The sequence below is a fragment of the Ciconia boyciana genome, chromosome 1, assembly GCF_034638445.1.
Source record: "Ciconia boyciana chromosome 1, ASM3463844v1, whole genome shotgun sequence".
In the NCBI taxonomy this organism is placed as follows: Eukaryota; Metazoa; Chordata; class Aves; order Ciconiiformes; family Ciconiidae; genus Ciconia; species Ciconia boyciana.
In genome coordinates, this window is record NC_132934.1 from 78,037,837 (window position 1) to 78,052,620 (window position 14,784).

At 42.8% G+C, this 14,784-nt stretch overlaps 1 protein-coding gene across 3 annotated transcripts in view; it reads left to right on the top strand.

Annotated features, from left to right (window-relative positions):
- The window catches only part of PARVB (parvin beta), a 67,386-nt gene that overhangs the window by 17,243 nt on the left and 35,359 nt on the right, over window positions 1-14,784 (top strand). For all 3 annotated transcript variants that reach the window (XM_072876023.1, XM_072876015.1, XM_072876032.1), the window contains exons 2-3: window positions 7,599-7,688; window positions 10,566-10,636. In XM_072876023.1, the coding sequence (XP_072732124.1) occupies window positions 7,599-7,688; window positions 10,566-10,636 (161 nt within the window). The remainder of the gene's footprint in view (window positions 1-7,598; window positions 7,689-10,565; window positions 10,637-14,784) is intronic.

Here is a 14,784-nt window from a genome sequence, read left to right on the forward strand (position 1 = left end):
AAAATGATGAATCCCAAGTTTGACTTTTAGTTTTAGCTCCATAGCTCTCTGTCAGCTTCTGTCAAAGTCGGCATCTTGCTTTTCTGCCTTGCAGAACATATTTTGAAGGATTCCTGTTTAAGTATTTACTAAGTGGGTGTTAGACCTGTTGCATGAGCTGAGCAGAAAGGGACTAAAACAGCCGAGGAACCAAATGCCGAGATGAATTCTGGCTTGGTGCTTTGCTAGCTGTGAGGCTTGAATGCGATCAGTACAACTGCTGGAAAGAAGACCTGAATGTTAAATACAGTGGCTCTGTGTTGGTACTGTGGGCTCATCTTGGCTTTTATCACTGCCTGTTTATGGCCAGGCAGCTGCAGGTCAGCTCCGGCTTTGTCAGTTGTTATCAGAGCCAGATAATACGGGAGCGGGGATCTCTCTGTTCAGTTATGTCAGCAGTGTAACAGCGCTGGTAGCCAGTCCTGCTTCGCTGGCCGTTGCGTTGTCCACGGCTGCCCAGCACAGGCAGCGGCTGGGTGAGGGCAGGATCCTCCTTCCTCCTCGGCAGCACCGGCGCTGCGTTGGCAGGGCCTTGCAGGGAACTGGAGCAGAAAACTGGTTCAGCACACAGCAACGTAATTTCGCAGGATTTGGCTTTCTTGCTGAACTGAAGTGGGCCACATAACTGGCTAAAGATCTGTCTGCTTAGTAATTACAGAGTCTCATTTTGTTTGATTTGCTGTTTAGTTGCCAGTGCTGGTCATGTTGAAAGCTGCTCGCGGCCGTCGTGGTCTGTTTAGTGCTCCTCTCTCCCAAGCTGCTGCTTCTCTGCCTGTTCCCGTTCTGCCTCAACGCACCCTTCCTCTTTTCAGGAGGGCTGGTACCTGTGCAGGGCTTGGCCAGGATAGCTGCTGTAGCAGTGTTAATATTGGCTGTCTCAACACAGGTGTCATCCACCAAAAAATGCAAATTCTTTTTTCACCAAAATTTAAAACAAACGCAAACAACTTGATAGAAAGATAAGAACTTTCATGGGAGAAAAACTGAAAGCAGTATTTCACCCTCTTAAACAAAACAAAACAAACCCCCAGCTTCTCATAAACGTTTCTCACTGGCTCAAGTATTGGATATGCTCCTACCATGCTAGAGATATATTTTACCCCTGGCAAACGTAAAGGGGAGATCTTTGTTCTGGCAGTCACAGAATAGACCACTCGTCTGTGTAAGTTTGACACGTCCATCATATAAGCAGGCAGGGCCTGCTCTTTGCAACTAAACAAGAGGATTATTACAGCCCTTTCCTAAAAGTTGCCTTTAGCTTTACTCTTCCCTTTTTTTAGGTCTTTTCATTTCTTTAAGTGACAGAGCTTGGCTGTTGTGAGTGCCTTGTCTGCCTACTGAGACATATAAATAATTTCCTTTATTACCACAGTTCTGCTTTGAATGCAGTCCCTTGATACAGTGCCTTTATGTGGATTTGATCAAGTCTTTGCCTTTGATCTGCCTGTGATTATTAATTCTCTATTATAATTAAAGGAAGCTTTGTCTTTCTCCTGCAGTCTCTATCAAAAGATTTCAGAGCCTTTTGTAAATGTTAAGTGATTAGTAATGCAGTAGCAGACTGGTGAGTTGCGTGTGGTTTGTCTCCAGAAAAGAGACAAAGAGTCTCAGTGTATCAGCATGCACTACGTTTGGGGCTGGTTTGAAATACTTCAGTGCAACAGTTTTTATTGGAAAATACCAGTTTTTTAAAAACTTTTTTTTTTTTTTTTAATGTTCCTAGAAGGCTTACAGTTTTGAAGATGACTTTTCGTGAAAGAGTTTTAGGTGTCAGGCGGAAATTCCGCATGTGTTGGTCTGTGATAGGCAAACAGAGGAGCAGGTTAAGAGCTAGACTGCAGGGTCTTCACCCACCAGGGACCTGTTACCTTCTGGTCTGATGCCTCACGTGGGAAGTGGGAGCTCCAGCAGATACCTGACCTTTTTATGCAAGGGTTGGCTGCTTCATCAGGGGGATTTGTCCCATGGCCACGTCTCACCTGAGGTGTGAGTGAATGAGGGTTGTGTCACTGGTCTGAATGGGTTAGAAATGGTCTTGAATACGGACTTTCCATTTTGCATGTGATTATCTGAACTTTTAGGATATGAGTTGCAGGCAGGTGAGTCACTGTCTGAAAAAGTGCAGCTGGTTGCGGTTTTGTCTCTGGGAAGAGCAAGGAAACTTGGGAAGCAGTAAGATGTTGGGGGCAGGAAAAGAGCTTCCTGTGCAGTTCACGTTACATGGTCATTGCACGTTTCCCTTCTCTGTGCTGCTCTGACCAAAGAGGATGACAAAGTTACTTGAACAAATCAGCTGTAATGGAGCCAAGGGTAACAAACCAGTCCTATAGCTTCCAAAGTTAGGGTTTAATCACAAGATGAAAGTACACTGTGTAAAAGTTGTGGTCAGGCAGTGCTGCGGAGCCAGCTCAGCACTGGTTGAATGCGAAGGAAAGCACCGTATCCAGAAACCGTGATTAGCATCACGACAGCTGCTGCTTTCTGTGGGGTGGGATTCAGCTTTGCAGTCAGAAATAACTAGAGCTAAAATTAAGTAGCATTTACCATCTGCTTTTGTAAGAGACAGAGGCTTCCGGTCAATTTTTTAATAACAAGGCAGTAAATGGTAAAGTCTTAAGAGGTGAACTGTGCTGTTGTTGATCTTTTAAAATTACACTAAAATTATTAAGAGTGAGGGTAGAAAGGATCAAATGGTTGACATCAGCTTGCTCTTCCTTATAAAAAAGAGAAAGTGGGGACTTTTCTTATTTTTATAGTGTTCCTGCTGACTTTAAAGGCCATTTTCTGATTTGTGAGAAGTCCTTGACAGCTCTGGTGGTGCTTCCAACTTTCTGCAGCTAATTGCTCCTGTTCTGTGCAGTTTGCATGTCATCCCATGCACCGAGACAGCCTGCCTGGCTTACAGATGTAGTGCTGTATAGCATGAGTGCATGCAATCTGCTTATTATATTAATTTGTTTGAAACGCCAGCACAGCTTCCAATGTGACTAAATCATGTTGACTGCTGACACTGCCAGGAGATTTTTAAAACATCGGAGGGCTGCCAGGATCCCTTGCTGCTTTCCTGGGGACTGGTAGAGAAGTGACCTTTTACTCATGAATTTAAATTTCTGGTTTAGGGAAATACTCAGGGTTTTTGCTGAATGCCTTGGCCACTTGCCTGTCCCTTGTTACATTTGGATTTTGCAAGTGCCGGCTGGAGCGGTTCGGAGGACTAGTGCTGCCTGTTAATTGAAGATCTGCTCAGAGAGGAGATCTCCAGCCAGAAGGGAGGGAGGCTATAGCAGACATCTGGGAGAAATTGTGGCTAATTCTGCCAGATACCTTTCCAAGGCATCATCTTTCTGTGCCTGTAGTTACACCTGACTTGTCCTGTGTAAGTTCACAGCTGACTCAGTTAGATCATCGACAAGTTTTTTGTTAAGGCTGTAACCATTTAGCGGAGTATGTGTTGTGGGTCAAGGTGGGGACAAACTCTCTTTGTGGGCAGGAGAATGTTCCCTGGATGCTGGGGCTGCTCGTACGAGTTCTGCTGGCACATCTGAGGGAGACCTCTGCCCTGGCGTGGCGTGGCGTGCCAGCGGGAGTCAACAAACTGGCCCGGGGCAACAGATACAGAAAAGGTTCTGCTGGGGACCAGCCTGGACTAAGTGATGCTACTCCAGCCTGTACTCAGTTTCCTACCCCTTCCTGTCTTCCCCTACTGCAGGTTTCCTCCAACCAATCTATGAAATTAAACGATCAGGCTTTAGAGAGAGATGCTTTACACAGATCTTGTTTAGAGAGCAAAGAACTATGCCAACACAGCAGGGGAAGATGTTTCCTGTGGTGAAGGGGAAAAGAAGGGGACCTGTGGATGGGCAGGTGGAGAGCAGGCAAGGAGCAGTAATACCTCATGTGGGACCTACCATGACTAGAACCTGTTGTGCAAGCGCAGCTCTGCTCTACCAGTAAAATGCCCTCTTGCATGGATGGCTTGCTCGATGTAAGGATCTGGTATAAATTTTACAGCAAAGCCACTGTTGCTGATACAAAGCCGAGGAGGTTGACGTTTGCCAATTGATTAATATCCATAATCTTTTACAGTACCTTCGGGTTTGTGAAAGCATGGGCTGAAAGCCGTTCTTTGTTGTAAATTTACACTAAAACACCTATCGGATTCTTCTCAGAAATGTACCTGTTGCTCCATCCTGACTATTATTTTAACTGTCTCCACTTGCTCGTTTGTGGGTTCTTTGTTTTTTTCCAGTGTTGTGGCTCAGTTTCCTTTTCCTGCTTCTGTTTCTTTGCTCAACGGTGATAAGTGAATACTGGGGGCAGCGAGCAGGGAAAAAAAGTCCTCAGCTTCTGTTCAAGCGCAGCATGAAAAGGTTCTGGAGTGCAGCTGGTGTTGGGAATACCCTGGCAAATTTATGTTCCTGAGTGCAATTTGCTTCTCTGCATGCTGGCTGTTGCTCTGTGAACCTGTGTGTTTCTGGGGCAGGCTGTCACGGTGGGGAACCCGACTGTGCTTTGGGCAGAGGGTGGAGATGACTTTCTCAGGAAGCTCCTTGCAGAGAAAACGCCATCTTTGAGGTGCCTGCTCTTAGGTGGCCAGCAGCAGGCCAAGGGAGGCACTTGGCTATCTGCAGAAGCAGCAAGGGTAGGGAGGGATTCCTGGCTGGGAGTCCATGGCCAAGTGCTGTGTCCTCCCTCCCAGCGCCCCCCCACCCCCCAGCAGCTGGGAGGCTATCTTAGTGCCTCCTCCTGTGTCACCATGCCCGAATTAACGTAGGTTTGGCAGTCCCGAGGTGGCAGCCCCTTATCCAGTTGCTGCTGCTCCTTCAGCATTCAGACGGCCCATGCAGTTCATCTGCGACCTTTTGTGCTGCTGGGGCTGGGATGGCAGGGCTCCTGTGTAAGAGGCGCAAAAAAGGAGGTAGGAAACATTACATTTGTAGCAACAATCTCTTCCTAAGCTGTCTGCCTAGGACCTGGTGTATGGGCTCGCTGTAAACAGGGCTCTCCCTGGGCAGCAGGCTTTGGGAGGCTTTCCGCTGACATAGCCGTGCTTTGCCACTAGCAGTAGAAGAGGATGTTTTGGTCCTGTGGGATCTGGCTCAGCCGAACTGGATCTGAAGGCAAGCGTAAGGGTTTTATGTGGCTCTTCATGTTGTGAGGGATGGGAGCTTAATACATAAATTCATATTAATGCTTTCTTTCAGTTTAGTAAATTGCTGAGAAACAAGGTATTTTTGTTATGAAGACTGGAGATAATTTTTAAAATATTAAAAAAAAAAGAACAGGTGTATCATCTTAATTGAACTTTTGGGACTAAAACTAGTTTAGCTGCATTTAAAAGTATTCTGGCTTGAAATGTATGCAGCATTTTGTTTATATAGCATACACTACAGACAGTACCATGTATTCACTGCCCAGAGGAACTTAGCAGCTCTCTTCTGCATTTGCAGAGCATTAGGAACAGCGATGCCCTGACCTTATTGAATGCTTGGCATTCCCAGAATGACAGCAGTGCTATAATAATGAAAAGAAAGTTACATCTAGAAGCAAGGCTGGTACTTCCAAAAAGAGTCTGATTCAAGTGGAATTTGGGTATTTATAGTCGTAGCAGGGTTTTAAAAATCTTACTTGTAACGCCCCGTTTCCACACGATTTTTCTTGTGCCTCCTGGTGGCTGTATTCCTATTGGCATCACAATGTAGGAGGTGCTCGGGTGAGAAAGCTCTAGTTGGGCATGATGCAAACAGAGCTGGGTAAGGCATGCTGTTAGAACTGTTTTGGTCTGTTGTGTGAGGCCTCTTAGCTCCCTGGCTTTTGTTTGGAGAGTTTTCCAAGAAAATGAGAGTGAGTGCAGAAAAGGGGTAATTAAGAGTTTCTTTAATAACGACATTTTTTCAGGAGGTTAAATCTCAGCCTGCAGACATTGTATTCTGTTTGCAGTCGAGAATGCTGTTCTCTTCCCTTCTTCCCTTTGCAGAAGGTACACAACACAGAAAGCAAGCCATGCTTACTGCTGGCAGCCCCTCTTCCCCCAGACTTTGTGCCGTGTTAGCTCTAACCAGCTGCTCTAACATGGTCCATAAGCCATAAGGTCTCAAAATATGAGACTGGTGTTTGTTGCTTGCAGAACATAAGAACAGCATTTCATAACTGAGGATTTTAGTCATGTTCAATATCATGCTGTGAACCAGAATTAACTGACATCTTGGAACTGCAATTAAGAAATGTGGTAACTTGTTTTAAGCACTTATTTCAAGTATCCGTGAGAGAAGTAGTGGGGATTGTAGTGTATTCTTCTTCCCTGTCCTCCTTTGGGGCAGTAGGATCTCTGTGTTTTCCCTTTCTGTCAACCAGGAAAAAAGCAAGTACTGATGCAGGATTTTGTAACCTTTGCAGTCTGCGTGCAAATGATTAGCCTGTGGTTTGATTTTCCAGTGGGAAAGGGAAATAGTGACTGTTCTTGAAGGAAGTGCTTGTTGGGATACTGTGACTATTAGTTAACTGTTCCTCCTTTCCCCAGAAAAGTTTGGCTAGCAGGCCTTATTTATTTGGAAGTCCTTGCTTTTCCCTGAAAAGAGTATGGGACTTGGACCTCTCCCAAAGGAGACTGCAATACCACAAATGCTGCCACAAATGAGCTTAGCCCATGCTAACACAGAACTGTCACTGAATAGATGGGGTTGTTACGGTGTCTTTGTATCTCTTATTACAAATGCATGTATTTCAATAGCTTGGTTTATAATATATAATCGTTATCTGAGTTTAGGGGGAGACGTGCCTTGGAGACTGTAGAAGTGTTATAGCATTGCTAGTGCTTTTCTTACTGTCAAGCTCTGTGAAGATACTAAAGACTATTCAGTACTTGTTCTCAAGTTCAGTTCCTCCCATGTGGCAGGACATAGGGAAGTATTTTAATATCCATTTTATTGATGAAGGGTACTTTACTGACTTTCCCAAATGAGAGTTACAGGTTTAGGACAAGAGCCTGAAATCACAAATTCCAGTTTTCTGTTCACCGGATCATGCTGCATCTATTTTTAGCCAGTGGCAATGCTAGAATTAAATACATTTTCATCTTTATTTGGTAGGTCTCCCTGGGATTCTCTGAGGCTTTTAATAAGCCAGTAGCAAGTTGCAGTTCCTGGTGTTCTGCAGCTGGAAAAGGTGGTGATGAGTGATGGTCAAGCTATCAGAAAAGAAGTTCGTTTTTACAGTATGCTGTCTGCTCTAGATCTGGGCCATCCTGCAGACAAACCTCACACCCCTTCCTTCTGGAGAAACAAGCCCTCTGAGGTTGCTCTTACCACAGAATTGGGTTTCTTGCAAAATATTTTCAGCCAGTTGTGTGGTGGCTCAGTTTAATAAGAAGTTATAAAAGGATGTTACTTTGATTTTATTTTCCACTGCGGCTGCAGTTCTTAATTCCATAAACTATGGACCCATTTTGAAATGGCTCTACCAGATGTTTTCTCTTATTATGAATACGCTCTTCAACCCCTACATTTCTGCAAACTTTGCATTTATTACAGTCTTTCTTTCTGTTTTTTCTCTCTATTCAGTGAGTGACCTCCAGGAAGAAGGTAAAAATGCTATCAATGCACCAATGAACCCAAGCACTGTGGACATCCATCCGGAAGACACACTATTAGGTAAAGTATTTGTGCTTCAGAACTCGACTAAGCGATTATTAATGAAGGTGGCCACTGTGACCGCCATATCCATTGCTTTACTGTTGAATGTAGATTGCTCAGTTGAAACTGAGAGAACTGGGCATCAGAATTGAGAACTGTTGCATGTCACATGTAGACTAGAAATTAGAAGGGCTAAAATGGAATTTGAAGAGCAGTGCCAGCTATGCAGATACACTTAAACTACGTAGTTTATGGGAAAATTGACTTGTTCAATGAATTGGCAGAGAACTCGAGTTTGTCTGTGATCATCCTGAAAGTAGATAGTAAGTTGAGGTTTGCAAAGGATTAGATGGAAAATACTGCTGAATTTGCCTGCTTAAGATTTACTTCAGCTCCATTAACCCATTGGCCAAGTGCATCTCAGACATCCTTCTTTGGTAAGGGAGTGGTATCTTTCTCTCTCTATATAGATGGGGAACTGAAATAAAAAAGGACCAATCCACAGAAAGCCTGTAGCAGAAGTGTGTGTCGTGGTTCCTGTGGAACCCTTAGACTGCCTTGCCTCAACGTACATACTACACTGTTGTTAACTAGTGGATGCCATGTTCCTCCTTGGGTTACTGCTGCCACTTTGCAGGTGACAGTACAGCAAAATGGGACCTGATACTGAATGAACAGATGAGCATTTAGGCTGCTGAAAATAGTAATTAAATGTGATTAGGATAGAAGTATGTAAAACAAGCAATGCTTTAGAGAAAGAAGGTAAATATTCAAAGTCCTGTTCTCTCCGTTCCCCCCCTCCCCGAGTCCCTACAAGAGCAACAGCATAATTTAATAGCGAAAAGTGTTTAAGACTTGTTGGAATAAAACACTTTGTTCTTTCCTGACCATATGTCTCTTAATCTACGGAATTAGCTGAAGCAAGCTGTCGTGGAGACAAATAATAAAACAGTAAATTAAAAACAAAAAAGTGTTAGTCATTTAGATTTTCTGATTAGAAGAGTAGTAGGAAATGCAAAGTACTGTTCTTCTGAGACACAGGCAAAGTGTTGGTTGCTCTGTGTATATGTATGGATCAGGAGTGTCTCCAATTATTTCTTCTGGGTACTGCTAAAGGTGTGTATGACTTTAGAAGATGCAGGACCACTCCTGAAGGCCTGTCATGCAAAGACATGACCACTGGTGAACCTTAAGCAAATATACCATTATGGGTCAAATCTTGTTCAGGGTTTCAGTTAGCAGTATTTTGGGTGTGTAGTGGGTGTCACTTCCTTACGACTAGACTGCCTGACTCATCCTACGCTGTAATGAGGAAGTAAAGGAACAAGGGGGGAAAAAGCAACAAAAGAGTTCATGTTTTTTCATAGGCTTGTGGAAATTTGTCAAGTATGTTCAGATAGCAGGGTCTTATTTTTTAAATAAAGATAAGGGGCCCTGGAAAATACTGAACCCAAATGTCTGGGTGAAGTCTAAGGTAACCAGTTAGATGGTATAGTCTCTCTTGTGTCTAGGATGTGCAAGTGTCATGTTTGCCGTCTGACAGCAGTGAAGTCTAGCACTGCAATAGGAGGTCACTGTAGGCTGGTCATTGTCAGGTTTTAAAGGGTTCCTCTATGCAGTGTGGCAATGGCCTGACCAATGGTCATACCGAAACCCCTCCTTTGTTGTCATGCTGGAAGGAAGTGAGAAATCAATAGAAAAATAGGATTCCATGTGGCCTGTCTAGACTCAGCTTAAGATAAATCCATGGGGTTTATAAATAATTATTGTAGCTGATGAGATGTGGATCTCCTCCCATAGCTGTGACACTGTCACCCATCCTTGTGTTCCTGTTGTGTAGTAGCCAGGGTTAGCTCCCCACTGAAAGGAACAGATCTAACCTAGATCACAGCTACCACTGGGCTACTAAAGGAGCTAAAATGAAGGGTGGAGGGAGAGGTCTGCTACTTGAAAGCAAGCACCAGAATTTAAAATATGAGAATTGCTCCAGCTGCTTCCTAAATACTGGTATCCGTACCTACAGTAGCATATAAACATGCATGATGCGTCTGTATGTGCTGTTGTGAAGATAATTCTGCCAAAGGTTGTTTGATTGTTAGCCTTACTGAGCTCAAGTTGATTTTGCTACCAACATTTCTGTATCAAATCATCCCTTCTAAAAATTAATCTTTATATTCATGCCTCTTGTGGTTGTCCTGCTGGCCATTGGAGAGCAATTTCTCACATTTCTCCATCTCCCAGCAACAGAAGAAATAGAAGACTTTACACCTGAGAAATCTATTTTATGTTCTTCCCCCATGCACAAGTAAAACTGATATAAGTTGGGGTAATTTTCATTCTCCAGCTTAACCAGAGGTTAAGGAGTTCATGCACTCAGGGCTGCAGGCATGACCAAGTTTCAGGGAACCAGAGAGCGGAGGCCCAAACTGTCAGCCCACGTCTCAGCGGTTGCACTGAGTGTAGTGCCATAAGCTTGCTATACTCTTCAAGATGGTGTAATTTAGGACAGGTGTTTTCAAATAGAAATTAAATACAAATTGAGGAGAGGGAGAAAGGTAGTTGACTGCACTTTTTGGCATGTTAATATTAACATGCCCCACAGGGTATAGAGTACAGTGATTTTCCTGAAGTAGTCTGCATACAGCAGGGTCTGAGCTGGGGAAGGTCAGTGGAAACAATCTTATTTTAGGGAAGTTAGGGCTGTGTTATCTTTCTGTGTGTCTCTAAAAATGCCTAACAGTTTGGTCATTGGATATTCCCTTGCTAAGATGACGGCTAGGCGCTGTCATTTCTTGATCAGCTGACAGGCCACTTCATGATTAGGAGTTGTTGCAGTGTTTCAGCAGTGTGCATTTGAAGTGGATCTCACTAAAGTCTCCCATTTTACTTGGACAGAGGAGAATGAGGAACGCACTATGATTGATCCTAACTCAAAAGAAGACCCCAAGTTCAAAGAACTGATCAAGGTAGGAAATCACTATTTTGTCCTTCTTCAAATCTTTACTAGTGAGCTGGAGTCATTTACAAGCTGGTTACCAAGAACACAGTTGAATAACAACTTGTTACTGAAGTGTATTTGTGAAAACTGTGGTCATCAACAAGGTAAGGCTAAAAGCAACAATGAGAGAAACAAGAAAAGGCTGAATGTCAGAGTGCTCATGGTAGTTAAGGAGTAAAGCTCCATTGTCCATTTATATCCTTGTGATTATCACAGTGAGGATCAGTGATTAGCTTGAATCTACCTGCAGTCACTGCACATAAACCTAGGTTCTGTTTATGAAAACAGGGAAGGAGCTTTGGAAAGCATTAGTGAGATTTCAGGAGAAGAAAGAGTAGGACTGAAATGAGCAAGGGCATGGTAGGGGACAATGAGGAGGCCGCTGGTGTTATAGGAAGGTTGGAACTGAGATTCTTCTTGCCCTATATTCTGTTGTTTTTTTAAAAGAAAAGTCCTCAGTTTACCCGTGTGCTGGGGCAGGGGCCAAATTGTCCTGAATCTGTATTGTCACTGGAGACACCTGCCCAAGGTATTGATAATGGTGTTCCCAGCTGTGCTGGTGTGAAGCATGGCTTTCTGCCTCAGCAGAGCTCATAGTTTCTGCCAGGTATGATGGAGGATTTGATCTTGAGGGACTAGTGTTTAGGAGAACCTTTTCTATGCAGTAAGTTGTTGAGGTTAACATAGCGAAGGCTTGAGCAGGAAGAGAAGGGATGGCAGTTCTGGACAAATGTGACCTCTTTCCAAAAAGCATTTGTGCTTGTATTATACTGCCCACCACACTTCCTCTTTATTTTTTAAGAATTATTTTAAAAAATTATTTTTGTTAGAAACAACAATGCAGCTGTAGCTGGGTGGGTCTGAAAACTTTGGATAGTGTATACTGTCTCCAGATAGGGGGTTGAGCTGTGGCACATTCCTTTCAGGAAACCTTGTGCACCCTGGCTGCCCACATAGGTTTCACAGAATGCCTCAGGAAACTGCTCACCTGGTACATCTTTAAAACAAGCCCAGTAATCTGTTATTAACACTGCAATAACATGTTTAGGATTACAAAACCACATCAAACTGAGTTTAGCAAGGACCTATGCTCAAATTTCTTCGTTATTCTAATTCACCTGGAGTACATTGTGGTTTTAAATTAAGTGAATTTGCACATTCTTCCTTTGCTAGTACCTAAATCCATTAATACTCTCAAAAGGTACAGTGGTCTTGCACCACTCTTTCAAAATGTACTGTGGTTTCTTTGCTAGTGGAGCAGCAATATTATCATGAGTAATTCGGCTGAACCAGAGTCGTTGCAGTGAAGCAACCAGCTGCACTCTGTGATGCAGGAGGAGGCTTGATACTGAGATCAGAATTGCTTTTAAATTTGGAATTTTGCTGTTGAATTTAATATGAGTTGGTGAGTCTTCCCTGGATGTCATAGTCTAGCAAGGTTATATTTTCCAGTTTAAAAACCTGAAAACCTTCAGGAGGAATGAAAATCAGGGCTAGAGCAGCACTTGAGAATGTGTCTGAGTGCTTACAGTGCATCGCAGAATCAGGCTCTGGTTCAGTATGGCAGTTTACACTTGCATGAAGAGAGAGTAACCTATTACCAATTGAACTGGAGCAGCTGGTGCAGGGAACAGCATGTAACTGGAGATTGTTTCCTTGGGATCATCCTCAAAGGGGAGATGTGTCCTGTAGAGCGCCTGCTTGAAAATTATGTAATTTAGGTAATTGCTAATCATTTGCATACCTCTCAGCAGTTGAGACTTTTTACAGAGATTCGGCTAGAGAAATATTTAACACTAGGTTGGTTTGAATCTGTAAGGCAGAGAGAAGTTTGAATTATGTTGGCAAAACCTATTTTATGCCACAGAGTTTGGATAATGCAAAAAAATGAGCAATTTATTCCTTGTTTTCTGTTCTTCGGTGGTTAATGACATTTTCCAAGGGCCCCAGTGCTGGATCAGAATTAGCCTTGCTAAGTGCTATACAGCAGCAGCCAGCAGAAAAGACTGCCTGCCCCACAGAGCTTGAAACGAAAGATCTCCACGGACTAGCAAGGAGTGAGGAGTTGAATAGATGGAGGTTTTCATAGTTCAGAGTGTTTCTCTCTCTTTTCCCCTCAGAGGAATGTCAATAGCAGCAACAGAGCCTCATGCCTTTTGAAATTTGGCAGTATGACTTAGTTTCATTGATGCCAGCCCAAATCTCTTTCAACACCAGCGTTAGACATGCCAATGGTTTGCCATCATTGATTTTGAGTGTTTCTGTTCTGTCAGTCTCATGCAGTTCGGTAAATGGATCTCGGTGCAAAGAAGCAGCAGAGATGTCTGTTGCTGACACTGCTTTAATATCTCTTTGTCTCCACAAAATGTTGTTTTAATTTCTGCTAGCCTCATGCCATAGGAATTATATGCATAGTGAATTGATCAGCGCAAGCTTGTGTGAGCGTTTGGAAGTGATTTTGACAGAGCTGTTGTAACTCCGGAGAGACAGATTGTATAGCATTGTGGTAACACGGAGAGACCAACAGAAAAAGAAAACCCAACAAAAAGCCTTATTCCTCACTCTTATTAAAGCAAATATACAGTGAATCCCCTTGTTGAAGGCTGCTTAGTTGGGGATGCTAAAATACCTGCTTTAAGTCCTCTTGCACATATGAAAATCATCAGGAACTAGAATTACGCCACCAAGTGTTGTTTGTTATCATCGTTGATGGTATTCTAAAAATAGTTGGCCACAATGTGTCAATATGAAGTATTCAACTAAGTTCTCTCTGTGGCCAGCAGCCTTTTTTCCCTCACTTCATTTGCTCTGTGTGTAATCAAACACAGTTTGGTACATGACTGAACAGACCTAAAGCTGAAAATTCAGATCAGGGAAAGAGAGATGAGTTATCGTTTTATTTATATATATGTATAAATAATTTATTCGCAAAATACTCTATTTCTGGTGTCTGAACTGTGTGAGCTTCTTTTAACTCATTGCTCAATCTTTACCAAGTGCACCAATATGACGAGTGCACAACTAACTTAAAGTAAGTGTTATAATTACAAGTTTGGGCTGTTTTGTGATCGGATACAGAGGTGTCCTGTGATACATTGTTTCTTCTTGTATACTTCAGAGTCAGGTTTCTAGTCTATATGTTATCGTGAATCTGTTTAAAATTCAGTTTCCATTAAGATGTAAAATTCCCTTAGTTGGTCCATGTCACTAATTGTAAAGAGTGTTTGGGGGTTCTTCTAGCTCTCTTTTGAATACTTAAAAAAAAAAAAAAGAGGCTAACCTCTGTGTGTTTTCCTTGTTGTTCATGTGTGCTTCTTTGTGTACTGGGTGTAAAGGTGGAAGGAATCTTTTTTCCCCTTCTGGTTCAGATATGGCTGAAGGGTAAAAGTTTCAAAAGCTTCATTTTGCTGGTTGTCATCCTAAACACAATTAGAGTTAATAGGCCGTAGGAATTGAGTCAGAGACTTTGAAAAGATATTTTAACGTTTCACATAAGTGACAGATTTCCTAGGGTTTTCTCATGTATTTTGGTAGGAAAAGTATGAAGAAGAGCTTCTACTAATTGAATCCAAAATTTTAGAACAGCAGCTTGCAAGAATTGGGTCCTGTCTGAAAGTGCCTTGCCTTAACAAAAGACAGCAAGCCACAGTTGCAAGCTACTTTCCCTCCCTGCAAAGACTTCTGTAAGATCAGCTGATATGGCAACAACTTTTGGCCTTTAAAGCCTCATCTAAACTTAATACAGATCCAAACACTGCTGCTCTAGATGCTGCCTGAAATGAGTAAACGTCCTCATTTGTAGTAAGTCATTCACTGTCCTAGAAATTATCACCTTTTCCCATGTCTAATTTTATGGCTTTTTCAAATTTACTGTGGTGAAGAGAAAACCAAAATGAAGCCACTGCTCTTTTGGAAGGTTTCACGTGTGACCAGATGAAACCGTGCTTCCTAAATGCTCCGTGGTCTGCTTTTGAAAACAAGAAGCCTTCTCTTTGTTTACAGGCTGCCAGTGCTTTGTGCTTAAGCAATAGTTTCCAGGCCTGAATATGAATTTTTAATATTAATTTCCATGTGCAACCCTGAAGGCAATTAAGCTTTCATACCTTTGATCTCTGC